Source organism: Ambystoma mexicanum, chromosome 7q (genome assembly GCF_040938575.1).
Source record: "Ambystoma mexicanum isolate Mex_15411 chromosome 7q, UKY_AmexF1_1, whole genome shotgun sequence".
Lineage (NCBI taxonomy): Eukaryota > Metazoa > Chordata > Amphibia > Caudata > Ambystomatidae > Ambystoma > Ambystoma mexicanum.
In genome coordinates, this window is record NC_090941.1 from 853853099 (window position 1) to 853880698 (window position 27600).

Here is a 27600-nt window from a genome sequence, read left to right on the forward strand (position 1 = left end):
CTTTTTTAAACCATCAATAACCGTTTTGAAATGTGCAGCTCTAGTGTCTGTGTCTGCTTGTGATACCATGCCTTCCTCACACTAGGTAAAATAAAATATTTACCTGCTGTACCATATTTGATATTAGGAAGAATACTTGGATACATGGGCATTGTACCAAATTATAATACTTTTCATCCTCTTCTACTCCAATATGACCAAGAATTCCTTTCTTAAAAAATGACTGTCATCTGACCAGCATCACTCAAACATATAGTAGTGTTTTTGATTTATCTGAAGGTTCCTTTGATAAGGTGTTAGGGAAAAAGATCTGAGCAAACGCTTAATAAATTAAAAACTTGTCAGACCTTCTTACATATTGTGCTCAGAAACCTTTTAGTTTGTAATTGACTTTCCCATGGTTATTGGTAAGTTTGCATCATCTTTTTGCTTTTACTTTAAAGTGTTTTTTCCCACTTCCATCACTTTTTTGGATGTCATCTTTTATTTGTCCTTAGGAGAATGATGCACTATGCTTCCTTGTTTTTCTTTCTTCCCTGCTTGCACAGTGATGTCCTAGGTTTGGATTACTGTGTATGTGTGACCTACTGTCTGTTCTTGTCTTGGAATGACAGGTACCCATGTGCGTCCTGTGATACCTTTTGGGGATGCACTATCCTGATCCTATTACTTACAAATAAAGAAGCTTTCCTCTTCTGCATCTGGCTCTTGGCCATCTTGTGAAAGGACACACCACAACAGTGAACACACTTATTTTTGCTTTCACCTTTTTCTGCTGCATTGTGAATACATTGTATTTTTTTATTGTATCTTTTTCTTTGTTCTTTTCATGCATGTTTCTTCTTTTGCTTATACTGCACCTGTTTCATGAAGATGGTGCCCAAAGAATGTTATCTATACTGGCTAACTATGACCAAGGCAATTTGTTGGCCTCTGCACTTGGTAGGCCCAAGACTATTAGTGTGTTGGTCAGTATGCAAGTTGCGTGTTCCTCTTTTTGGATTATTTGTAGAACGGATGGGTTGCAGGTGGTAAATCGCTCTGTCTCTGGTTTTTCCCTGATTATTGAGGTGGCCTCAGTCCATTTTGAAAATACTGAGCCAACTCCTAAAAACTGTCTCCCCCCAGATAGTGTTTCTGTACACGGAAACCCTGGCGAAGGGCCACCCACTCCTTCCTTTGAATGAGATAGTTTACATCATTCTCCATGACCCTCAGGACGACTTATCGTACAGTGTTCAATGTAGAAAATCGGGGACGTGAGAGCTCAAATCTCTACTGCATTATTGGACACGCGAGATGTGTTGCTGGTTTAAGTATTCATTTCCTATTACGCTTGTATTGGGGAAGAGGGTGGGAAGTGTTCTGCAGGTGAAGAAAACTGTGTCCTTCAATCTTCATTTGTGGTTAGTTTAGGCACCATTCGTAACATATTTCAATGTGCCAAATAGTGCATAATTTTCTTTGCAGTGAGTTTTTTTACTTTTTTTAAAAAAATTGTGTGACTAATTACGTTCTCAATCTTTGTGTTTGTTCAGGTGCTTCCCATTGAAAACAGAATGAAAGAAAGAAAAAAATTCCCACTGGCTTTAAATATTGGCATGGCCATTGTTACCTCTCTCTACATATCGCTTGCTACCCTAGGCTACCTACACTTCGGAGAGGAAATCAAAGGCAGCATTACTTTAAATCTACCGCAAGATGCCTGGTAAGTATTCGTACAATAATGTCCTATAAAACAGTTTGCCGCTCTGTATTTATTTTTGTTGCTGTGTATTTTTCAAAATTATATGAAACATGGTCACATTTTTCATTTGAATGTCTAGAAACTTTTCACGATTTTAAAATATTTTCTGCTATCTCAAGTACGTTTTTTGATAAAATCATGCTTTTTTGTTTGCCAAAGTCAACATTTACTACATTCAGCTCAGATGTCATTCAAGTGTCACTGAGCGCCATTTGCTGGTTTCCCATGTTTCCTTTTCCCCTAATTCTTTCGGCTCTTCAATGCTCAGCATTCTGTGTCTCTTGCGTCCCTTCGCCTCCTCTCTACTCGCTCTTCTCCACTGGAATGCGCCCACTCGTATCATATGATATGGCATTTATAATGCGCCTATACACAAGTGTTTTGAGGCGTGACTAGGCAAGGGAGGGGGAACAGGGGAAGACAGACAACGGTCCAACTAGGCCAGGTGACATTCAGATCACGCAAGTGTATGGGAAGGCCGAAAGTGCAGCGTTTATATTTATTTATTTATTTAAATTTTTATAACGCACCAACATGTCCGTGGGCATCAGGGCGCACACAGAGACAAGACAAAGACAGACCGGCACATGAGGCAGAATGGAGAGAGGACTCAACAAATTATTCCAAGTATTTATTTAAAAGTACATGGGATAATAGGAAATAGCAATAGGTAAAAGTACGTCCAGCAGTAAGCAAGAGCAAGTGTAAGTGCAAACATCAGGTGTCAAGTGCTGATAGTGGGACTTTAGGGATACAGAAAACAGTCTCATAGTGCGGGGGTTGCCAGGAAGGCAGTGTAGGTGTGTGCGATTGGCGGTGAGGGACCTGGGCCCAGAATCAGAGTGTGGCCAGGTAAGCAGTGCAGTTTCAGTTTCAGCCAGGAGGTCAGCAGGGGAGAGTGGGAGAAAAAGCAGAAGCAAAGAGAAAGGTTTTAAGGTGCTTTCGGAACCGGAGATGGTTCTCCTCAAGTTTTAGGGAGGCAGGGAGGCTGTTCCAGAGGGAGACCCCCGCCAAAGAAAGAGATCTACCACCAACTTGTTGCTTAGAGACGCGACTGACCCTGAGGGAGTTGGAGGCGGAAGAGCGAAGAGCTCGAGAAGGAAGATATTTAGGAAGAGAGAGTTGAAGGTATTGCTGCCCCAGGCCCCAGAAGGCCTTGTGGACAATGCAAAGGGTTTTTGTACATAATCCTTGCAGCCTGGTAGTCAGTGCAGGGATTTCCGTCCTGAAGAGATACAATCCCTTGGCGTGAGGCCAAGGAGAAGTCTTGCAGTCCTGTTCTGGATGGATAGTGTCATGACCCTTGCCCCTGGCCCTCACCGGCAAGTCAGCCTTCTAGTTAGGGCCAGGTCAAAGACCTTAAAACCTCATCCAAGACTCTCTTGGAGTCAGTCCTGGCGCCTTTGGCGCCAGCCTCATAACCATCATGAAGACCAACATTAGAATGGGACTATTTACTTGGGGGGGTTCAGCCAACATGGAGGCACACACATAGCTCAGTTACAAGGAACTGAGCTCTGCGGTCTAGTCCTTTGGGTGTGGCAGGCCTGGGACTACTTTACCTGGACTACTTTGGGTGTGGCAGGCCTAGGACTATTTTACCTGGACTACTTTACCTGAGACTATTTAAACCACACCCAAACAGCAGAACATGCTTTGCGTTTTTCTGCTGTGGGCAGCGTAGCACTCACTGTGTCCAGTTCTTTGATGCCAGTTTACCTGAAACTAAGGACCTGCAGAGAGAGAAAGAACACTACGAAACTTACCTGGAACAGTATCCTGTCTTCAATCCACCGCTGCCTTCAGTTCCACTCACCTGAAGGTATGAACTCCATCATCCGGCACTGCATGCATCCTGGAATACCATAACCTGGAAAGAGGAGAAAGAAAGACAGCACTAGAAAGCGTTTACTCACGTTTCCTCCCGAATGAAGAAATCCACACAATTCTTACCTGGGTAGTCATCTTCTGGTCAGTATCATTGCTGGAACATTAGAGCGCTCGGCGAGGAACATCTCAACCTGCAAGGAGAGAAAAGACACAGGTTAGCAATATGAAATGCGAAACAGCGCCGCGCATTACTCACCGGACAGCATCGCACACACCGCGCTTTCACCTACAGGCCCATGCTTATCTTCAAACTGCATGACAACACCAAAATACCTTTCCATACCTAAAAGGAAAGAAGCAAGACATTATTATTCGAACTAAATGGAACATAAGAACTGCATATAAAGACTGTAAAGCAGCAAACATACGGGGTCTCAGCAGGCCTGGATTCCCTCAGGGGGCTTGCACCAGTGAAGTAACTTGATCGCTGCTTGCCCACCACATCTGTGCGCCCATGCCATGAGGAGCAGGACGGACAATCCACCTCTTACAATATTAAGGTGAGGAGAAGGTCCAAGGGGGAGGAAGCAGTTGAGGCCAAGGCAGGTGGAAAAACATAAAGACAATCTGGTATTGAATCCAGCTCTCCTATATTGCAGACCCATCTTTAACCAGAGGCCTTACCAAGGGACCGGGAGAGGGTTCGATAGTGCAAATCATCCAACCAGGGCTGGGTGCCATCCCCGTGGATACCAGGTGAGCGTAACAGATAGCAATTCAATCAGGGTCAACTCCACCTGCTAGCCAGTAAAGGGGCATCCTTCTTCTTCCTTCAACGTTACCACCTACCAACCACCTTAACGGCCCTATCTCCAAATTCCATAACCGTATGTTATGTACATTGCATCCGTGTAAATACTGTTCAAAATGTAGAGTACGTTTATGTATATTTTATCGTATTGTTTCAAGGGCAGATCTAGCTTGAGAGAAGCAATGCACTATACAGGTTGTGAGAAGCCAGCATATGGGCTGGCATCTTTTGACAGTAGTGCAGTACTGTGAGTTATGTTCTGTGCGTTGGTACATCCTTTGGGATTCGTTCTTGGTCAGGTGTTGAAGAAAATGCCATGTTTTGTGAGATTTACACAGTGTTAAACAATGTACCATTTCTGTGTACCAATGCATTATCCATTTTTATAGAACTGGGTTGCCTTTTTTATGGCTATGATCTTTACACTGCTTTAACTTCCCATTTTGAAGACTTGCAAACAGACACTGGTATTATTGATTGAATTTGTGTCTCTCCAAAGAGGAAACATACCACAAACCTAGGAGAAAGAAGCAGTTTGAAAAGAACAAAGTATTCTTTCACCATCATCGTCTCCTATCCGATCCGGTTTTACCTATGTTTCACTCATCCTCCCATGCTGGGCAATCTTACCTTCCCACTATCCCACTGCCCAACCTTACTCATGCGCAAGGTCACACTATTCACTCAAGAATCACGTTGCTCGCCACAGACTCGGGTAGGCCTTGCATCCTATTGTACCACACAGCAGTCATGGCATCAATCTTATTGGCCACCCCGCCACAACCTCCTACCCCGTTATTATCATTGGCATCTGTCCCACCCCTATTGTCAGCACGCACCATTACCGCACCACGCTTGCGTTTAACTTGGGTTTTTAAAATTGAAATAGACAACTAATTTGATAACTACTTCACTGGCATGGCAGTCAATTACTTCAGGTACACACCGAGCCCCCCAACCAGCCTATCATGTTTCCATTCACTGACTACTTAAAAAGGGAACTAAGATGACTGCCGGGATCGAAAGATAGCTGTGACCGCCCATCTAGCTGCAGTGGCCCCCATGGCCCACAAGTTAGGTCTCACTTAACTACGGCTGTGAGACAACTCTCCACAGTCCCCAGCACCCCATTGCTTCCCTCTACAGCAAATGCAGAATGTTTGAAGTTTTCTCTAATGGACTAAATCTCTTAAACTATGCGCGGCAGCACATCCTGTTTTACAATTTTATACCTCCTGCGCCGGCAGCGCGCAACTCGCCGCTCACTGCCATTGGCAATTCTTACAAACTTACCAGTGCCACCCCCTCATACTACCCCATCCTTCCCGACTTTCAATGCTCTTAGCAAACATGCACTGAACACTGTCTCGAGGAATGTGCCATTCATGCCGGTTATTCCTTGCAGCAGCACTGCCACACAGCCCCGCCTCTTGCATCTACTGGACAGGTCATTCTTCCACACTCACACAGAGCACCTGCTTTTAACCCAGTCAGGCCACCTCGAGCCACATGCACCAGGCACCTTGTCACCTTGTAAGGACGAACGTACTCCATTTTTGATGTACCCCCGTTTTTAATCCAACAACACTTCCGTCCTTGTTATTTGGACACTTTGATCCTGCTCCCCAGCGCCTGCTTGCGCCTGCCACCAGAACTGGCAATTCCTTATCCCTGCCCACTTTTCTTATTCCACCTAACAGGTTATTCAGCCGAGCCCATTTTATTGAGCTCACTATTCCTACCACGGATAATTGATACACGGTAAGGCATTACTTTTCCTTACGGAGCGAAGCCCTGTGATCAATATCCCAGGTTCCCCTTTCCACCTACATTTCCAACTCACCAACCTCATTCTTCTTCTTTTTTTCTCCCTTTTCCTTCCTAACTTGTTCTCCAATTTCTCCTGCTCGTTCACTGCCAATACATACATGCTACTTACGCGATTATTCTTATCGTACTCATGTATGCCCTTCGTGACTGTGTACAACATGCTGAATTATATTATTATTTTCTGATTGGATTACAACGTATTAACTTAAATTCATCAACTCTTTTGTTCACGCTTATTGCCAAACACGACACCCTTGTTTACACCCCACTGTCTGCCACTATATGTGGATTCACTCGCAATTGTCACACACCTTGAACTTGTAACATGTTTACTTCGGCTCCTTCACATGGAGCAATGATGCATTATACAATACCGATAACACTGCACGGTCATCACAGCCTTGAAAAAGACACCTGTTGGGTCGCAACACGTGTCGGCTGCAGTGTTTATGAATACACCTGGAATATTAGGCACAAGTGGCTAGTAAAAGCACTTACAAACTAACCACTATACAAGACTCGGCTGTCATTTATCATAAGAGCCCATATTCCTACGGCTCCAGTGCTTGGTTTGAGGGCAGTTCCCCCACCATACTCTATTGCGAAGTATGGAAGCAAAGTAGTGACACGGAAACACACCCCAAAGTGAATGGTGTGAAAGTTGCGTTGTGGCAGAGGCAATAAGCTGCCAAGGATAAAAAGAATTGCAAGTGGACAAGTTCAAAGAGGGAGCCTGTGTTGGCAAGGAAGGCCATCGAGAAGAAATGAATATAACAAAGTGCTAAGGGTTATCGGTTGGGTGACCTATAGCGGGTGGACCATATGGGCCGACAACTGCGCCTAGACCGAGTAACCCCTACTTGAAGGGAACCAACTAAAGTTAAATTACTGAAACTGTTCTGCCTGTCAAGTATTGAAAAGAACAAGCTAAGTGGACTGTTGAAAAGCCTGAAAGGTTGCACAGTTGGCCTGGAACACTTATTGAAAGTCAAGAGAACTGACTGTGTTGAACTTGGGGAAGGGAACCCAGAGACTCGTTGGTACTCTGCTGAACTTGGGGAAGGGAACCCCAAGCTCTTTTGTGTGTAAATATTTTTGAACTTGGAGAAGGGGCAGAAACGCAAGCAAAGAGCTCGAAGAAGCTCACAACCTTTAGTCTTTTGGTGCTGACATCCCTACGCATGGTTTAGCTTTAGTTGTGAGGGCAAGTATAGGTTTTGGACACAGGCGTACTTTTAAATTGAATTTACTGACTCAGATTATCTCTAGTTTCTTTTGGTAGGGAAATTCCACCTTAGCACAGGGTAAGTAAGGCCATCCTGACATTTAATTTAATGGGTGTTTGGTTTTGACCATTGAATCTGTGCCTTCACAATAACTATTTTGAAATCACTTAATGTGGTTACTTTTCTGAGATTTCTCTTATAAATATGACACAAACTCTCCTTTTCTTGTACCTTTTTTCATGAGCATAGGCCAATAGGACTCACTTTGCTGACCCCCACATAGAGACATGAAAACGTCTTACAGGTTGATGACACATGGCCAGTGATGGACTGGCCCACCGGGACACCGGGACTTCCCCCGGTAGGCCTCAGGGCATAGGGCCTCGGCGGAAGGACACATAAATCCTGAATGAACATCCAGGTCAGCCGGGATAGTTCACAGCACACTGGCTGCTGCATTTCTTTGCCCAGGTCTGACAGGCCGGGATTCCGCCTTTGTGTTTTGAGGGGCTCCCCCCAGCCCCTGGGCACTGCAAGTGCCCTGTAGCCTGACTGTCTGCTAGCTGGTGTGCTCCCGTCACATGATGCGCACATTGCATAGGTGCAGACTGTGCAGCTGGTGACGGTCGACCTCAGTGCTGCTGACTCTGCTGAGTGCTACGACGACTGACGAGGTGCGCAGCCTGGGCTGCGTGCTCAGGCTTTTCTTCACCAGTTTGTGATTTTAGGTGTGAAACTGCAAATAGATTGCTCAGTGGGTGCTGCAGAGGATTGGGTGTTGTGGCTTGGAGGGAGCTTGTGGAGGCTGTAGTGAAATGCCAGTGATTGATTGCTCGTTGCTCGGAAAGGCTGTGGTGGAGTGGAAGTGTCTTCTTCTCTTAAAATTCCACTTGCATGGGCGCATCATGCCCCATGCGAATTGGGTCTTCTAGTACATGCACTGGAAAACTTTTATTTTGCCTAATTAAACATATGGTGGTGGAGCAAGGCTTGAACCAGACAGGGTTAATTGAAGGTAGCAGTGTAGAATCACAGCAGGACATGCATGGGATCAGGAGCGGTAAAGGAGGTAAAAGCCGGTAGCCTCCACAGCAGCTGACGACCTCTGGCAATGCAAGTACGGCTGTTGAAAGTGGTAAAGCCCTACCATCCCCCCAGCAAACCCCTGATGTACAGCCTTCGTGAGGCACACCTAGGTCTGCTAATTTTCCATGGGGCACTGATCTGGCATTGCCCTGGCCCAGCAGCTAAGGAAACTGTGTCTCAGTTGCAAAACACCATTCGTCGGGACAGCTATTGGAAAGTGTAGCTCAGTCTGTCACAGCCATGAGGTACGCCACTTACAAACACAGCTCTGACTGAGGAGGCACTGCTCAGCTTCTTCTCAGCTCTGCTCAGGGCCTTACACACGATGCAGCTCCAGACTGAATGCTGCTCTGGGTGAGACGGGCACTACATACAGGAGAACCACTTCTTTTGTTATTAGATTCGTGTGCGTCTGTGTGCCTGCATGTGTGACAGGGGTGAAGAACATGGTTTGTAGGAATTGTGGGGGCCTATAGAGCTATGCGAGGGGGTGCATCAGGCTCTGTCCAGGGGACAGTCTAACCCTAGATCAATTTCTGATAATACACAGGAAGGATAAGAACCTGCATTCTCCCTTAGTTAATAGTGTACATGGTGAGAGGGTTAGACGGAATCGGCCAACACTCCTCTACGCCTCCGCCCAATACCCCCAGCCTCCATTTTGTTCCTGCTCTTATGTGACAAGTATCACCCCCCCTGCAGGGGATTGTGCGACTGTTGGAGGGGGAGGGGGATACTTGCCAACCTACGGGGCACAGCTTGTAAGGGACTGTATATTTGCCCTGGGATTGGATATGCTGGAGCATTAATATTGCTCCCCTAATACCTGCCACAGAAGAGTGAGATACCACTGCACGCAGCCTGCCCCCCCTCAACATGAGGTTAATTACAATATCCTTCACATTTGCAACTTACTACCACGCCAGAAAGCATACCCCGATACCCAGCCTGTGCATCAGTTGAATTACACAGTACACTTAAACCAGCATAAAGCATAATCTTGCCCCCATCTTGAGCATCACTGGTAGGTGTGCACTGGGAATGATGTGAACATCACTTCACTGGGAGGTGTGCAATGAGAATAAGGTGAGAAGGGGTGTAAGAAAAGCTGTCAGTGGCACACTAGCACTCGGGTGGGTTAATAGAGGTTGGTAGTGGTGAGTGTTTTTGCGTAAGCGAGGGGTGCATGGAGGTGGCTAATGGGGCATGGGTCAGGCATGGCATGTTACGCTTGGAGGGTGTAAATGAGGAACCTGTGCTAGGGCAGATGGTTGTGCATGAAGGCTAATAGGGTCTGGTAGCACTGAACTGCAATAGGATGTATAGATGTTGGTCAAAGACTTGTACGTTGGAGTGCAATTAGGCTTTTAATGTAGGATTAATACCAGGGCAGTATAAGAGTTGGACTGCTTTGATAAACCGGGTCAGGGGGTGTGGGACTGACTAAGGGAAGCTGGAAATGGGCGGTGGGGGTTAAGAAGAATGGTGTAGAAAAAGTGAATGTCTGTGATTGCTCAGTCCTAATAGCACTTAATTGTAGGCAATTGTATGTAGTAGCACTTCATGCCCGATTCTGACCGCTTCTAAGCGCTATAGTGAATAAAGTCTGATGGCGAGGCTCATAGAGGCTGTTAATGGTGCAGTTGTTAGGGGGGTTGAGGGTGTATAGATGCCCGTGATATGGTGGTGGCAGTCTCCCTGAATTCAATATGCACTCCTGGGTGGATTTGCAAGTTGGCTTCCTTTCCAATCCCCATTGAATGGAGAGAATTGCACAAATTCTGAGTGCAAAAAATTACAAACGGTCTCACTAATTTGAATTTTCTGCTGGAAATGTCCTGAAATGAATAGATTTACAGAGACTCAGTCTAAAAAATGATTTCAGAAAATAGTCTTCCTGAACTCAGAAAGTCTGCACAAGTGAGAAATCAGCCCATTTGTGATCCATAGCTCCAAAACTCCATAAAAACAATCTGCTTGAAAGCGTTGAAATGTAATTAGATTCCCTGATCATGGAGAATTCTCCCAGATCCCGACTTTAATCCCAAACTTCCCTAAAATTGATAGAATCAGGGTGACTTTGCAAAACATCTCAGCAGTTAAGCCCTCTGTATGACTTACATTACACAATCCTTCACCTTAGCGCCATACTACCACAGCTTGCGACTGCACAGTGCCTAAGCATCAGTTGTGTTACATAGTTCACCTTTCTGACACATTAAAACTTCATGAAGCACAATACTGCACCCAACCTGAGCAGGAGTTGTATTACACACAAAATGTCACCGTCATACCAAATTATCACTGCATAAAGCAAAATAGTGTGGCCAGGCTGAGCATGAGGTGTATTGCATAATATTCTGGCTGCATGCCACATTACCACAGAAAGCATAATATTGCAACTAGCCTGAGCATGAGTTGTGTTACAGATTTCCACAACATAAAGCATAAACCCATTTTGACTAATTTTATGCAACATTTCCATGTGGGATACTCCCAATCACCTCATAGAAGGGTTGGTCTCAGGCGCTGTGCTTGCTCATTTAGTGAAATTTGGGGCCACTTTGAAATAGAATTCCAGGGCCACTTTTGGTTTGCCAGTCCAGCCCTGCACATGGCCATCAAATAGGATTAACAAAACAAATATTATATACTACCCAGAAGGCAAGAGATCAGAAGGAAGGGGATTTTCAATATGCTGTCCCCGGCCACGCATTGCTGTGGCTCAGTCTGGTTAAATGAAAAAGAAAGAAAAGAGACAGTGCACATTTCTAATATGTTTAATTTCACAATGCTTGTGGGTGTACAATATCTTTTGTTGTTCCATTGTCTGTGCAGATATGCCGACTGTAGAACATGCAACATATAATTGTCGATGTGAGAAGCAATCCGTGTCTAGATCTAAACCGCAAAATTCTAATGATTGGCCTTGAGCTTTGTTGATGGTGATTGCAAACGCAAGTTGGCATGAATGGAGCTGTTACGATTTCTGCGCCGAACAACGTCATTTGGAAGCATGAGTTGTATTTCCTGATGGTAAATGCTTTGACTCAGCGGCATATCCGGCAAGAAAAGTTATTAATGGCTCTAGCAGCTCTCCAAGTTGAGGCAGTTTAATTTTCTCGGCGGCGCAACACATTCCTTTCGGTTCTACATTAATTTCAGAGCCTTGCAATAAGGACACACTTCAGTCATGGTGCCAATGAGAACATGCCGGCTCAAACTATAATCATCAGCTGGGTTGTACCAGAATGCAAGGCGATTGTAATCACGTGATTGCTGAGCACGGAGTCGTGTTTGACGCTGATCTGCTGATTCTCGTTGACGTCTTTAAGCCACTCTCAGCCTGTTGCGTTCATTCTGTTGAGAACAAAGCAGATCTGAATCTGCTTTTAGATCCAAAAGATGGCGCTGTTTTTCAGAAAAAGCATGTTTTTACCTGTCACAGGTGTGACATCTATGTATAGTAGGTATATAAAAACACGCACCTATTCGAATGCAACGTTGTGTCAAAATTTCAAAGCAATCAGTGAAAAACTTTCGGAAATTTAAGATTTTGAACAAACGAACATTTACTTTTTTATTTATATAGATGATGAACATCAAGTAGGGTTAACAGACAGATGAGCATGTATGAGATTTCCAGTATTTATATGTTTTCTAGAGATAAGCGAGTGCAGGCAGGCGATTTGCAGCCTTCATGTTATGGAGTACACAATGAAGTCCCTTGTCTCACTCTGAGGACCTCAAGTGTGGTGACCAAGGAGGCTGGATTCCTGCTCACACTAGTGAATTGTGGAGATTTGGGGGAGGTATGGGGAGGATCCCATTGTCACCCCCACTTAGTACCCATCTGAGCGCAGATGTCAGTCACTTTTCCAACGCACACTACTGCCCTTTCCAGGGACTCAAGTAACAGCTGTCCTGCTGGACCGGCATTGCCTGCATGCTCCTCTCTCCTTGCATTGATGCAGGAACTCTATATAAATCCACAGATGCAGAGGGACCTGAATCAGGAAATTCATCATTCAGCCATTCATTGATTGCGCAAAGCCTCCACTCATATAGTTAAGAACAGATAGGCTAAGGGAATCCCCCACGCCGGGTAATGGTTCAGAACATCATCCGAACTGGAAGGCCTCCCTGGGCACGTGTGGGCCCCAGCCAATCCCTAAACTAGCTCCCTGAAAATAAATATCTGAGTTCCCTAAACACACAGAAGCTGAAAGGCAGGTCTAGGGTGTGGCAGGCAGAGGACCGCCCATGGGAAGTGACAAGCTAATCTAAAGTCCCTTATCAGGGCTGTAAGCTTTGCCCAGGGGTGGAGCCCAACAGCCGATCCTCATCTCAGCCAGCACACCCAAGTCCCCTTTTTCCAGAGAGAGACTGGAAGTTGTGGCCAAACCTTTATAAATGCCTGCATGGTCAGTCTGACAATGTAGGTGTTTGGAATAGAAGCTTGAGAATGGAGAAAGTTTGTTTGGAGAATGTTGGAAACGATAGCAAGTGATTGAGAGAGGCCCGGGGTCTGGAGGTGAGAGGTCCAGGAGACTAGGCAACACTGGAACATAGGAGCTGGAGGACAGGCCCAGGAGAACAGACCAAGAAGTCAAGTGAGTGGTAGAGTGGCGGCAAAAGAGGGTGAAATTACTGACAAAGAAGATGATGCCATGAGGGGTGAAGAACGGTGGAAGAGATTTATTGACCACTAGCAGAAGTACCCATTCTCCGAACGGGTTGTGTAGACCGACATGATAATGCTGATCCTGTAGGTTGCTGTTACGATTCACTTATCGCTTTGTGGTTTGCACCCTGAAGTAAACTACACTGAGAATTGGTGCATGTGGCTGGCTGACATACTCCAGAGCAGATGTTGGGGTATAGGCGAGAGTTGGTGTGCTGCTGCATACTGCGGCCTTCTGTACTCGCTTCCGACCTGTCACCTCACCCTGGCGTGGTGCGGTTCATTGTGGTGCATGTATCTTTCAATCTGTGCATCCTAGTGCCTGGACCTACAGTTTTGTTCCTCGTGTTGGGACTGGTCCTTCTATGACCACATTTATTTTTCATCAATTCCAGGTAACCGGCTCAAATGTGAAGGTGCTGAAATCCAGGGTAAGGGGTGGAGTGTTCAAATGTTATGTAGCTAGTAATGTCGGGAGGATCCTAACAGGCAACTATGCAACATCTGGTGCAGATAGGTGAAACAGTGTGGAATTGTATAAGGAACAACGCTTTGCCAAGCCACAAACCTACAAACAAATTGTGACTTCTGCTGAAATACGAGTAACAAGGGTGGGTGTCCAAATGTCAAGTAGCCAGTAATGTCCAGAGGGTCCTAACAGGTAACTATGAAAAATGTGGTGCAGATTGGTGAAACGGTGTGGAATTGTATAAGGAACAACGCTTCACCACAAATCCTACCGCAAACACATTTTCACTTTTATATATCTAAATTGAGCTGGAAAGAAGAGGGACATACGGTGGTGCCCAAAGGGGGTGAAGACGGTACCCAGAAGGATGAAGAAACTGGAAGAGTCCTAGAAATACTTGAATGTAAAAGTAGAGTGGTACCCAAAGTGGTACAGAAGAGGAGATTGGAAATAGCCAGTAGAATAGGAATACCAGAAGATGTAAAGAAGTAAAAGGGAAAAGTGGTAAGGAAGAAGGTGGTGCTCAGTGAAGAAAAGGGACTCCAATGGGTGAAGAAGGTGAAAAGAGGCATAGAGGTTATGAAGGCTGATAATAGAAAGGGAACTAGCGCTGCTCAAAGAAGTGATGAAAGTATCCATAGGGGTGAAGAAGGTGGGAGAGCAAAGAGAGACTTGGCGAAAAGTGACCAAAGGGCTGAAGAAGGCTAGGGGAAGCGGTGAGATCTGGACAGTATTGAGGATAGACTTTGAAATTGAAGAATGGGAGAGGAACAGGACCGAAAAGGTGTAAGAAGTTGGCAGAGTAAGGTGTGGAAACAAGAGTATAAAGATCAGAGATGATTATAAAAAGACAGACAACTGGAATAATGTGACCAATAGAAAGATTAATTGAGGACATTGATATCTTGATAAAAACAGGTGGGTGAGACATCAGGAGCCTGGAATAAAGGAGAGCAGAGGAAGTAATCTGACAAACCTACTGGTTGAGTTCTTAGGGATAAGAGCACTAGGCAGAGTAGTCCACTGTCTGATCCTGTCAAGCTTCCCAAATCCATATCCTGGACTGTCGTAGGTGATACGCCTGCTACCTAGGCCACTTATGCCGTTGGTAGGGTCGACTGATAATTCTGAGAGAAACCATTTTAAGGAGCAGTCAGTGTGATTCCCTGAAAAAGGCAACCAGCAGCAGACAAATAAGATCAGGTTACTGAGGAGGAGGGTAAAGAAAGGGGGATATGTCCCTGTGAAGCAGGCACTCACCTGGAATCAACAAAGAACTCAGCAGAAGGCAAGTCCTTAAACCAGAGACTTTGTTGTAAGACTTTCTCTTGTTTAAAAACTTGTTCCTTGGTATTGAACCCAGGAACCACCGGAAGCTGGAGAAAAGGCATTTTTCAACTTTAAATGATCCAGAACCTTTCTTCAAAACCATCAGACCAATCCTAACATTTCATATGCACTTTATTCCCACAAAGTTCATTGTTTTGCCCTAAACTCAAAACATTCCCCAATTAAACATCTTAAACCTAAGTTTCCTCTGTTTGGTCATTTGACACTGTTAGATGTTACAAGTGTCATAAAATTCATGAGTCAGGATTAGTAATAATTACTAACAAAAAAGCTGAGACATTGTTTGCTTAGGTATCACTCATCCTTACTACTCACTTCTCATATACCACTACCCTACCCTCACGGACATGCCCCCACCTGCTACCGATAACCCTGCCTACACATCTCCATATTCCATTGTAAGGGATCAAGAGTAAGACTCGGACACAGTGCATGTTTGTTGTTTGCTATAGACTTTTATTTCTCAAAACAAAAAGGTTGGGGGAATACTACCTATCCCTAACCTAAGAGGGGTTGCCTGGTTCAACAAAACTAAGGAACATCTGCGTCAGGATGTTAAACAAAAGAGCGTCCTCTGTCCTTTGTCTAAAAACCCTAATCCGACCCTTACACTATATACTTAATATAATTTGCACAAGGGGATTTCTTATAGACTATGCATTCATAGCCTTCTTTCAGAGTTTCAAAAATATAAAGTTTAAGGTGCAGAAAAGAACGAAAGCAAGTTCTACCAGGAAAAGGGATACTCATTTCCCCTATGTTTCATCTTATCCTTCTTTATTTATTCGGTGCCTCCGGATAGAGTTTCTCAAAGTTTCACTATTCTACAACAGCTGGTCTTCTTCCCTGTGTTTCACTTCCCTTTTTAAAACTTAGCTTTACAAGTTAAAATGAGAACGACTTCTCACTTGAGTTTCTCTCTCTTTCTCTCGGCCTTCCTGCGTTTTAAGGAAACATTCCTCATTTCCTTTGTATTCCTTTAACCTTCAGTGCTTTACTTTTAGTATTCACAATCTTAAATTATGTGAATCGTTCCATGAGTTTCCTTTACCCCTATGGTGCTCTTTACTTCACAATTTCAATGGGATTGGCCTTCCCTTTAAATACACAATTCCTTTACATTGTTCCAGTTCCTCACACTCTGCATTTTGCACTTGCTTTCCGGGGGTATTGCTCTACTCTTCTCCACTGGTTGCTCCCCTTTACATCCCTGGTGTACTCTCTTGCCAGGGTATTTACACTTTTCTCACTGATTCCAAAAAGAGGTTTAATTCTTTCCTTTTATGTATTGGATTGACACGTTTCCCAACTTCAGGTTCACTTCCCTTCCCACTTTGGTTTACTCGGCTGCCAGGATGTCACACTGTTTCAGAAAGTTCACTTCTCCTGGTTTACTCTCCTGCTAGGATATCGCACTATTTCACACAGTTCACTTCTCCTGGTTTGCTCTTCTGCCATGATATCACACTAGTTCACAAAGTTCACTTCTCCTGGTTTACTCTCCTGCCAGGATAGGGACTGTTTCTCATAGTTCATTTCTACTGGTCTTCTCTCCCGCCAGGCTATCACACTGTTTCTCAACGTTCAATTCACCTGAGGGTTTGAGCCCCAGACTTGCTATTGATCTGGTTCACTAACCTGCCAGGGTTTTTCCATTCTCCAACTACTTTTTGTCATCCACTAAACAATCTTTTCTAAATATTGGGTCATCAACCTTTTCTCATTACAGTTCATTTCTGCTTGACTTCTTCCTTCAGATATGGGGGATGCGTTTCTTTTCCAGCACTGTTGGCACTCACACCAATTTCTGTTTTGAAATGTTGGGTCACCGACCCTTTCCTAATATTGCTTTCATCTGCATCAACTTCTTCAATGGTGTTACTTAACACGACACAGTATTCACCTACTCACGCTCCGGTAACCCATTCGATTTCTCTGAGCTTATCGGGTGACTTCAGCGTTTCTTGTGTCTTTTCTTCTCTGTCTTCTCCAGTTGGCTGACTCTGCGTGCTTCCCATGAGCCGGTAATATTTTGCTTTGCACTCCAATGCTGCACACAGGCTCTCACTGCTTCGGGCCCTCAAGCCGTAAGCTTCATTTGGTTCACCTCACCTTCATGCCATTCTTGTCAGCCTCTGTGCTGCTTCGGACGGTGTGCTTGTCCTCAGCGTTCTGACCGGTGTCAGAACAAGTCACCAACAAAGCCAGCCTTTGCCTCTCTCTTTGTTCTCGTGTTCACTCAGCTGTGTCAACTTTAAACTTCCCATTGTGATGTAACTCTTTTCAAAGACTAGAACGCAGTGTTGGCTTGATGCTTTTGGTCATCTTCATTACTCCATCCCTCTTCCTCATCTGAGTACTGGAAAGGGGTTAAGGGGAGGCACATACAGTGTTTGACTGCAGTAAGGTAGGATTTCTTCATCTATACCACAATAAGCCATGTGTGTATGTTGTCTAGGTATATGTGCGTCATTGGGAATTGTGAGTGAAAGAATATTTTGATCTAGTATTCTTCTGGAGTTTGTCTTCCCCCCACGTCGTCCTCCCGCAGATAGCCACCCCCAGAAGCCCCCCTACAGAGAATCTGTGGCAATAGCACTAGATTAGTCACACCATCCACCCAAAAAACCCTCACAGACACATTTTCTACACTAAACCTGCTCCCTGATCCATACCCTACACACTCTTTCCCCAAAGGCAGCTCTGTTACATACCATCCACCTCCAATACCCCAATGGCATAGCACGACTCTAGGAACACACCCACAAGTACACTCTCACGCTATCTGATCCATACAGTCCTCATTTTGTTTGTTTGTTTATTAATTTGTATGGCGCACCAAACCCAAGGGTAGCTGGGTGCAACAGAGAACAAAATACATGGATACTTTAAGCTTAGTTGCAGAGTAAGGCACACAGGTACATTGCAAATAAGTAGTTAAAGAAATCTGTTGAAAGGACTATACATATGTACAAACAGAGGGGGATAGAGTGAGGACGATATTCAGAGGTTGAGTTAGTTTGCGGTTAGACGTGGGGGTCGTTGGAATTTAGCCATTTGAGAATATTGCGTCTAAAGCTGTAGTAGGATTCATCTATGCTCATGTCAAGTGGGAGTGTGTTCCAGTACTGGGCCGCCTTAACCGGGAAGCTACTGCCGCCTGTTTTTTTTTTTAGCCTGAGTTTTGGTATCTGTAGGCAGAAGGAGTTGGCAGCTCTGCTAGGGCGGGTTGATGTTCTTCTCACTATTCTTTCTGCAAGGTATTGGGGAGCTGCTTTATTGAGGCATTTGAAAGTTAGTGAGGCTGTTTTAAGCGAGATTCTGTCGCTAATTTTTAGCCACTGTTGTTCTCTTCTTCTATTAGAGATATGTTCTCTGGTGGGTAAGTTGAGGGCAGTTCTAAGGGCATTATTTTGTAGAGTTTGCATTTTGTCAATGATGTACTTGTTAGCTCCCAAATACAAGGCCTTGCAGTTGGCGAGGAAGATGCAACTTGCTTGTGTTAGGAAAGCTCGGCATGCTCTAATGAGCTTGCAAGTGTAGGCGGTGGAAGATGCTAGGGAATTAACCTGTTTTGCAGTGTAAGGGAGGAGTCGAGGTAAAAGCCTAATGTTTTCACTACTTTGGCTACTGTAATGGTGTTGCCATCAATGTAGAATTTGGAGTAGTTGCAGCAGAGTTTCTTTAGATTGGCAGCAGAGCCAAGGAGCAGGATTTCGGTTTTGTCATCATTCAGGCAGAGTCCATGATTGGCAATCCATGCCTGAATGATGAGGTATATTTCATTTACTAAGGCCGTATCAGAGACAAAATTGCCCGAAAGGGGAATGAGGATCTGGGTGTCATCTGCATAATTAGTGTAGGTGACACCAAGTCTGCCCAATTTGTTGAATAGGGGCTTGGTAAATATGTTGTACATCGTTGGCGAGACGCAAGAGCCTTGGGGTACACCGCAGGTTATTTTGATAGGGTCTGCTGTTGCTGATGTGGAGAAAACTCTCATAGTTTGGTTGTCTAAAAATGATTGGACCCAAGCTATAACTTCACTTGAAAAGTGGGCAGCCGATGCCAAGTGTTAACACAGGACTGTGTGATCCACCAGGTCAAAGGCCACCGACAGGTCAAGGAGTAGCAGCATGGCAGTGTTTCCCTTATCGTTGAGCTCGTCAATTTGGGTTTTGAGATCAGTTAAGGCAGTCTCTGTGCCATGTTGAGGTCTAAACCCAGACTGGCGGACACCTAGGAGCTGGTTAGATTCAAGATAACGCTGAATTTGTAATGTACATCCCCTGCCTCAGTTTTTCCCCCTAACCACACAGCCAAAGTACTACAGTTTTATAACTTTTTACACTAGCCACAAATGTATACAATAGAATAATACAAATCATATATGTAACAATCAATAATAACATACAAATGCCTATCAAATATTTAATAATGTCAGTAAATCCTAACTGGTTTTCTTTGAACAAAATAATTAAAATAGCTTATACTCGGGGCCTCCCTTTCCCTCCTCTATTTCATTAATAATTAAAGTCCAAAGATTTATCAGTGCTATTGTGAGAGGAGTATGTCTACCAAATAATCTGTTGCAATATGTTGGTAGTTGTGGACAAATCTGCTGTGATACAAAGCTCTTAATTCTGACAATAGTCTGCATTCAATTAGCAGGTGCCTAGCAGTCTCTAATTTCTTATTTCCCTTACATACTTGACAAAAAACAGCCTTCTCCTCCACTTTTAACCGGTGGCCAAGAACGGCCAGACATGGGAGCAGATTCATTCTAAACTGTAAAAACAGCTTTCGAACCCTAGGGCAAGGAAATTTAATTAGCTAGCCCCGAGGACTATCCTTCAAGTAGATCTATTGAATGCACTTTGGTATATGTTTAGACTGGGTCAACTATGCAATATTGTTACATCTGTTCCAGTCGGATTCTTTTACCATAAATTGGGGTCTGAGTGCCACAAAGTCAAGCGAACAGTCATCTTTCACTCTATCTTTTGGGTGAAAGACACGACTATTACCCTGAATTCTTTCAGTGGTGAATTTCCCGTCCAAGTTCCCCATTTATAAGATCATAGGTGTCATTCTCAGTTATTTTCTTTATCTTCGGGTATAGAATCCATTGTCTTGTATGCCATGAGTCCTAGTTTCAGACGAATGTTGTAGATAGGTACGTAGTTGGGAACCCCAGGTTTTTCTGAAGTAGTATACCTTCCAAACCGTTAAGCAATTTCATTTTACATTGTAAACCATAGCAAATACTAGGTACTATGCTCTGCCTATACACCAAAAGTAAACCTTTAAGGCTGTAACCACTACAATTATTTGTGTGGCATCACAGCAGCAAGCTTTCTGATTGCTTTCTGCCTGGTAAAATGCTATTCCACTTCTGCACTTTTCTGAATTATCAGGGCACACAGATAATCATAGTCGGATACTTTCTCTATTAGCTGGTTATTTATATTCCTTTGGATTATTGAGGGCTTTCTTTTGTTGCTAAAGCACATGATCTTTGCTTTAAAAATATGAATTGTTACACCATTGTCAGACGAGTACTTCGTTATTGCGGTAACGCTCTTTGTAATCCAATGGAAGTGTGATCCAAGAGGATGATATCATCAGCGTAAGCCATGATTGCAATGTGTTCCTCGCCCCACTTAGGTGGGAAAAAGTCGGATCTTATCCAATTCTCCAGGCAGGTCATCTATGTAAAGGCTGAAAAGGATGGGCGCCAGCACACAGCATTGCTTTAAGCCAATTGTGGGACTTATTTCAGAAGAAAAGTCACCCTCTCCAACCTTATTCTAACCTCTGAATTCAGGTTTAATAGGCCCCCGGGGATGCCCCATTGTTGGAATTTCCTCCATTTGCTCTCTCTAGGAATGGAGTCAAAGGCCCTACTGTTGTCTATGTAGGCTATATAGAGAGGAACACCTTCTTTCTAGGTCCTTTCGGACAGGGTGCGTAATATAAGGATGTTTTGAGTAAAACCAGTTTGTATTGGAGTATGGAGCGTTTTCTTTTATTAACCAAAGTAGTATGTTCCAGGTAGGTAAGTGCCACATTATCTTCATATTGTCCAACTAAGCAGAGCACATGGGAGGACAGGAATCGGAGGTTAGTGGAAAGGTGGAGTGGGTGGGAGAAGCATGTGGGAAAGAATGGAGAATAAGAGAAGAGGTCTAGTTGATATGTTTCCAACTTTCGAATAAGAAGACCCATGTTTCAACCCCTGCTCCCCTAATTGGATAAAATCTTTGATACATCGAGTTTGCTCACTGTATTCCAGTTTCCTTCTCTGCCAAACGTTGGAGTGCTACAAATATACCAATCACTACATCTATTGAAAACAAATTAGAGAGGAGTGGCGGCAGATGCAAAATAGGCATTATATTTCCCACTGTAGAACGAGAAGAAAATCTTGGATTCCAATGATGATTGGGACCTACACCAAAGGAACCCTCAGTAGAAACATCATAACTGTGGCTGTGGAAATGCACCACGATGTGCTGGTGGACACTGCCAATCCCTGAAGCTGAGGGAGTTTGCCTCTTCTCAGTGTTTGAGGTTGGGCTACACCGTTCCGGTGGATGATCCAGCATCTCCATTATTGTTGCTACCCCTTACCAGTTGGGCTCATTGTCACCTATTGCTGCTTTGGTGTATTTTCAGCAGCATACTGGACCTATCTGCAATGTCATTCTCGCTGAATGGAAACTACTAATGAAGAGGTGGGCGATGACTCTGTGAGTCCTCCTTCTTTGCACCCTGCACTTTGTAACAGGTTGCTGAAGGCACAGGTTGTGCAGTCCTTGAATTTTCATTCTTCTGTTGGGACTTTGGTTCTTGTGACGAATCCCTTGTTTTCATCACTTCTCCCCGACAGGGGAACCCTTCCCCTGGGAGGACACGGAGGTGAGACTCCTGCCCGACTGTCCCCTTGGGGGTGCTGCTCAGCAGGAGTATCCCATGCGAGTGGACACCCACTGCGGGAGAAGGGAAGACTATCAAGGGAGAACGCAGTATTTTAACCACCATGCCGCTATACATTGATCACCCAACAGCACAGATAGGGGCAAAGCGTCCCACCCTCTGTCTCCTCTTTCTTCCGTAAATTACTTAAAGCATAGTAACCCTGTCTATCAGACCGAAAATACTGTGATGAGGAAGAGTGAGGAAAGAGTGAGAATAGATGGCTCCCGAAGTACTGACATGAAGAAGAGCAGGGCATTGAAGAGCCCTTTGCGGAACCAAGACAAACATACTAGCTATCCATGATGTGAAAGACAGCTTACCGTAAAAAACGATGAAGGACTCATCTCTGAGTCAGTCCTGCACCCAGAGGACCATTGAGCCGGGTAGCGAAGCTGCACAGGTAGGATGTGCTGCAGACCCAGACTCAGAGAGAGAGAAACTGGCATTCGAGAAGGCTGGGAAACCCGACATCTGTTAGCAGGAGTGGTCCAGCCGAGACTGCACACATAATTCTCATATATAAGAGCCAGAATGCAGCTAACCCCAAGTCAAATTGGCCTTGCTGCACACATACTACTGATCTCACACAACCTGCACACCACTCCTAGCCAGAGACGTCTTTATGGGTTAGCAAACAGGGCACATACCCTGGGCCCCCATCCTTGAAGGGGACCCCCACCTGCTGCCCAACTCGGGGGTGTGGGGAACTGGAACTTGATGGTGAAGGGGTAAGTCTGCTACCCAGCCTGGAGGGGGAAGCTGGCTATAACAGAAAACGTTGCTTATTTAAAATGGAAAAGCCTTTTTTTTTATTTGCAAATGTCACATTTGCACATATAAAAAAAAGGCTTATTGTGAAGTGGCCGGGCGGGCCTGGAAAGAAGATGCAACCGAGCCGATGAGCCGAAGCCTGCAGGTACACATTATTAAACAAAAAGTCTAGTCATAATTTCACTTCTCCCCCTCCCTGCCCGCAGCCCTCATACACCAGGCAGCCAATCAACTGCTGGGGCTGGGGCATAAGTTGTGGAAGCAGCACCCTGGCGCAAGTGCGGTGACAGGAATGATGATAAAAACAAATTTTTGATTTAGTGGCAAAGGGGGTGTGGTGGACCAGCCAGCTTGCGTTGTGTATGGCTGAGGCTCTGCTCAGCCCCTTCTGAACTGGTGCTGCCTGACCTCCTTGCATAGCAACCAATCAATGATGCACTGTTCAGTGGCCAATCAGACGACCTGGACCCTGGTTTTGTTTCCAGTGTCTGCCAGTCCGACTGCCTGAATCCTGAGAAAAGAGGACTGGGTTTGGTGCGAGCCCTCATGGCATGAGCCAAGCACGAGGGTCACAAAGCTTCAGTTATGTACGTGTTTTGGAGTTTGTAACTTTTCATTTAAAAAGGTAGTTGAAACGTCAATTGATTTCCATTTCTGCGCATTCGGCAGGAACGAAAATGCTGAATTTGGTATTCCATTATATCAAATTCCATTATACCGAACAAGAGCCCCTTGTACAGTATAATGGGTTCAGGGGTGTTCCCCGCAGACAGACAGCAGGGATTGGGGCAGTTACACATAGATGCGCGATCTATGTGATCACTGTGCAGCTCCATTTTCGGATTCGGAGGAATATCGTATGCAGTATTTTGGGCCGTGCAGTCATCATCCGCGCCAAAATGCCTGTTTCCTTCTCCCCCTTTGTTAGTCCTCCTTCTTTGTATCTCTGCTTACTTCACTGTGTACTTCTCCCTGTGACTTGTAAAGCGCTCGGTAGCCTCATAGAGAGGTCTGCACTCAAAAAATACCCTAAAAATGTAATAATTTGACACACAGTGGGGTCTACCCCACTGAGCTTGCGATCCTCTCTGCTGATCCGTCCATTTGAGCTTTTTGAAATGAGCGCTCGGCGATTCAGTATACTTAATGTGCCATTTGTAAAAGCATTGTCATATTCCTAATATGGGGGCGACGGACCAGCAGGGGTGCATTTGGAACGCACTCTGCAATAATTTGACTTCCCGCAGTGCCGATTTTCTTTCATTGGTAATTTGTAGTGCTGTTACACCTGTCACTGTGATTTATATTTCAAAATTCAGAATGATTAGGCAATACTTCTACATGAATTTTTCATTATGAAATATCTATTTGAAACCGCAGCTTTGTAGGTTAATTCGCAAAACTCTGAAGCAGCAGCATAATGTTGGTTTTTTACTATCTAAAATTGAAAGTTGTAAAAAAAACCCCATATATATGCAGCCTAGGGAGACAATTCTCTGTTGGCCTGCAAAGTGTCACTTAGCTGTCAGGGGATGCAATTTCATTTTTGAACAAGGTGCGTCCGATTGAGAGAGTGCAATGGTCTCCTATGGAGCCAGTGAATTGCGTGATGTTAATGTAATCAGCGAACCATTTCCACCTTCAGGTCTTCTCTCTGATGAGCTCTTTGATGTTTCACGTGATGTAAAGGGAAGCTTTAAGTCTGTCCTGGTAAATGGGTTACATTGGAATGTAAATATCTGTGCGCTCCATGTGCTGTGACCATGTACTCTCTGTGTGAAGCCGGAAATGTGAGCCAAAGAGTCCTAAATCCATACACCTGAAACATGAATGTGACCTTGCCAGTGCTTATAAGAGTTTGGAGAACAGACAAGACAAGGCTGCACATATGGTCACTCGTATAATCTGGTCTTGTGCTTTTTACTATGGATTGAGAAGCCCGCTAGCATGACATCAGCTTCACAAAGAATAATGTACGGTCACACCCTGATTCATTGGTTTACCCAAGAATTTGATTATTATTTTTCATAAGGAATTGCATCAAGAGGCTTTGGGCTGCATTACAAATTGGACAGTGCGGCTAAAATGCGGTAGTATAATTGTATAATGCTGCATTAACGCATTGCCCATCTGAGTTTGGTGGAAAGTTTGAGGATTCACTTACACCCATGAGCTGGAGGTAAATCTGCCGACTCTCTGCCAAATTTCCGATCTTATTGCTGCCACAGTAATTCCGCTGAAGTCTCCCACGGAGTCCTATGGACTTGTAGAGGCGGTGCGAAGCTCGATTCATACTCCAACCGCCCATTTTGAAGTACCAGGAACGTGCACGCCAAATTTATGTGACGTATGATGAGCAAATAAACCAGCAGAGAGCCGGAGTTGGGCTCTGTCCAGTACCTATCAGAAGAACAGCACCTGTTGAAGTACCGACACCCAAGAAAACCTGGACAGTAAGGTACCCATTGAGAAAACCATATCGACAAATGAGACAGAATGAATATTGCCAGAATGCAATCCCTGAAGAAGCTAAAAAGATACTAAAGGAACACGAATGGTGACATCACAAGAACCCGACTGACTCATATGTAGAAGATATAACGACCTCAGAATGATGAAACGAGACGAAACACCATGGATAAGTGATATCCTGAACCTAAAGTGAAATAATCAATGTCAAGATGTCAGAAATGATGCCAAATGCACGATGAAGATATTCAGTTAGTTTAAACATGTACATATGCAAGGAACCGCAAGAAGCAAAAATTTGTGAAGCTTGCTTATGCTTAGTAGTAAGATAGATTGCGGCAAGCGTCACCTGTACATATCTACCTCAAGGAACACTTTATTTAAGTATACTTCCACTATGCACAAGAGCAGAATCAACCAGAGGTTACTAAAGGTCTCAAGAGGAGAGCTTCGCAGCAAACAAATAGAGAATTAAAGACGGAGAGAAACTCAGGTGAAGGCAAATCGTGCCAAGGAGCCAAGGTCATATCGGCTGAAATAGACAAACAGTGGATACAATTTATGAAAAGAAGAACAGAGTATCCTGTTCAGAAAGGTCAAGATAAGCCAGGGATGGCAGATGGCTGGCAGAATTAAATCAAATACACAAATTGTATGAAGAATAAGACAATTTCATGGTGTCTGAATCATGTGACCAGATGAGCGAGAAGGGATGAAACTTTCACACCTACGTATGAACTTGTGCCATGCACAGATGTCTTAACTTTTCCAGACCAAGAAGCAGCCTCGAGGCCAACCACAAAGAAATAATTGACACATGACCACTGAGGTGATGAGTGATTGTAGCAATAATTGGAGGGAAGCTGGGGGTGCAGACAAATTCCCTGCACCTGGCAGGCTATTCTGCATGCTGCTGAGCAAGTGGAAAAGTATGAGTGCGGTTGTTGCCAACCCAATCATAGTGGACCAAGTAATCTAGGGTCCTATAGTTAATAGAACCAATGAGACGTCATACTTTTATTGATGTTTACAGTAGCCATTTTGAAGGTAGGGCGTAGATAGGATATCCAATCCTCACTCCCCGTTACCATATACAATTAAAGTTACCTTCCTAGAACCAATATAGTTGCATGCCAAAGTTTTTGAGCGTTACACGTCATTGATGACGAGTTTGTAGTATAAATGATGTGTTTTTTCTGAAATTAATTGGAGTTGAAGCGAGAAGGGAGATCGAGCGATTTGCTGATATTCATGAACTCACTGTTTTTGTACTTGTCATTAAACGGACTCCCTTTGCGAAACTATCGAGTTGTCATTGTTGATCTGATGCAAGAGTATTAATCTGCATCCCCATCCATCTCAAGGGTGCTGCTGCTCATCTTAAAGTGCTGTTGGGAAACCCCCAGCTCTATGGGCCGGCTGGGATCCTACTGCACACTTGGTAGCAGAGATAGATGGTTATTGATTATCGATTATATAAGACACCCATTGGCCGTCGACATAACTCTAGGTCCTCTGCAATATCACGAGTCCTTTGCCATCCTGCTAAGTAGACCGAGAGACTCCCTGAAGATAGTGGATAGTCTAAGTGAAAACCATGCAGGTTGAGCTATGAAGGAACCTATGTTTTCCCCCACAAACCCCTTCCCACTTCTACGAGCAGCTGACTGGATGAACAGCAAGGAGAGGTGGTAATGAAGGCGGTGATCCCGAGCATCCAGAGAGCAAAAAATGCGAATGGTGAGTGAAAAATACTAAATACTTTGGTAAAAAGTTGCATGCCTTAGAACAAGTAAGGGAAGGTAACGGAGGGAGGTGGGACACAAATAACGTCAGAGTAAGAGTATAATGTATGTATAAGGGGAAAGAAATATTGACCGAGGGTACCTGAGCAAGAGAAGAATATACCGGGAGGATACCCGAGCTAGAGAGGATACCCGAGCTAGAGAGAGGATACCGGGAGGAGACCCGAGCTAGAGAGGATACCGGGAGGATACCCAAGCAGAGAGAGGATACCGGGAGGCTACCCGAGCTAGAGGAAACGCCCAGATACCTACGCTTTAATATAGCGCTAGAAGAAGCCTGCATTCAGAGTGTTCTGATCTTGATGGTCGTGCAGATTATTGTACCTCCGTCCCCAAGTACCGCACAGACAGAAATGATACACTGCCTGTGCAATCTTTGAGGCCACAGGTGTGTTAAGCCGTCAATCAGGTAGCAGGAACGCCAGAAGGACCCCCTGACCACTGTAAGGCAATGGGTGAGGGTTAAACAGGAGCAATGCATTTGGTACAGGTAACAATCAGTAGTAACAAGGCTTACCCAAGAGTGCTGTAGGTAGGGTCC

General features: G+C 44.6%; 1 protein-coding gene across 2 annotated transcripts in view; it reads left to right on the forward strand.

Moving 5' to 3' along the window:
* The window catches only part of SLC36A4 (solute carrier family 36 member 4), a 1175100-nt gene that overhangs the window by 561386 nt on the left and 586114 nt on the right, over positions 1–27600 (forward strand). For both annotated transcript variants that reach the window (XM_069639305.1, XM_069639306.1), the window contains one exon: positions 1539–1708. In XM_069639305.1, the coding sequence (XP_069495406.1) occupies positions 1539–1708 (170 nt within the window). The remainder of the gene's footprint in view (positions 1–1538; positions 1709–27600) is intronic.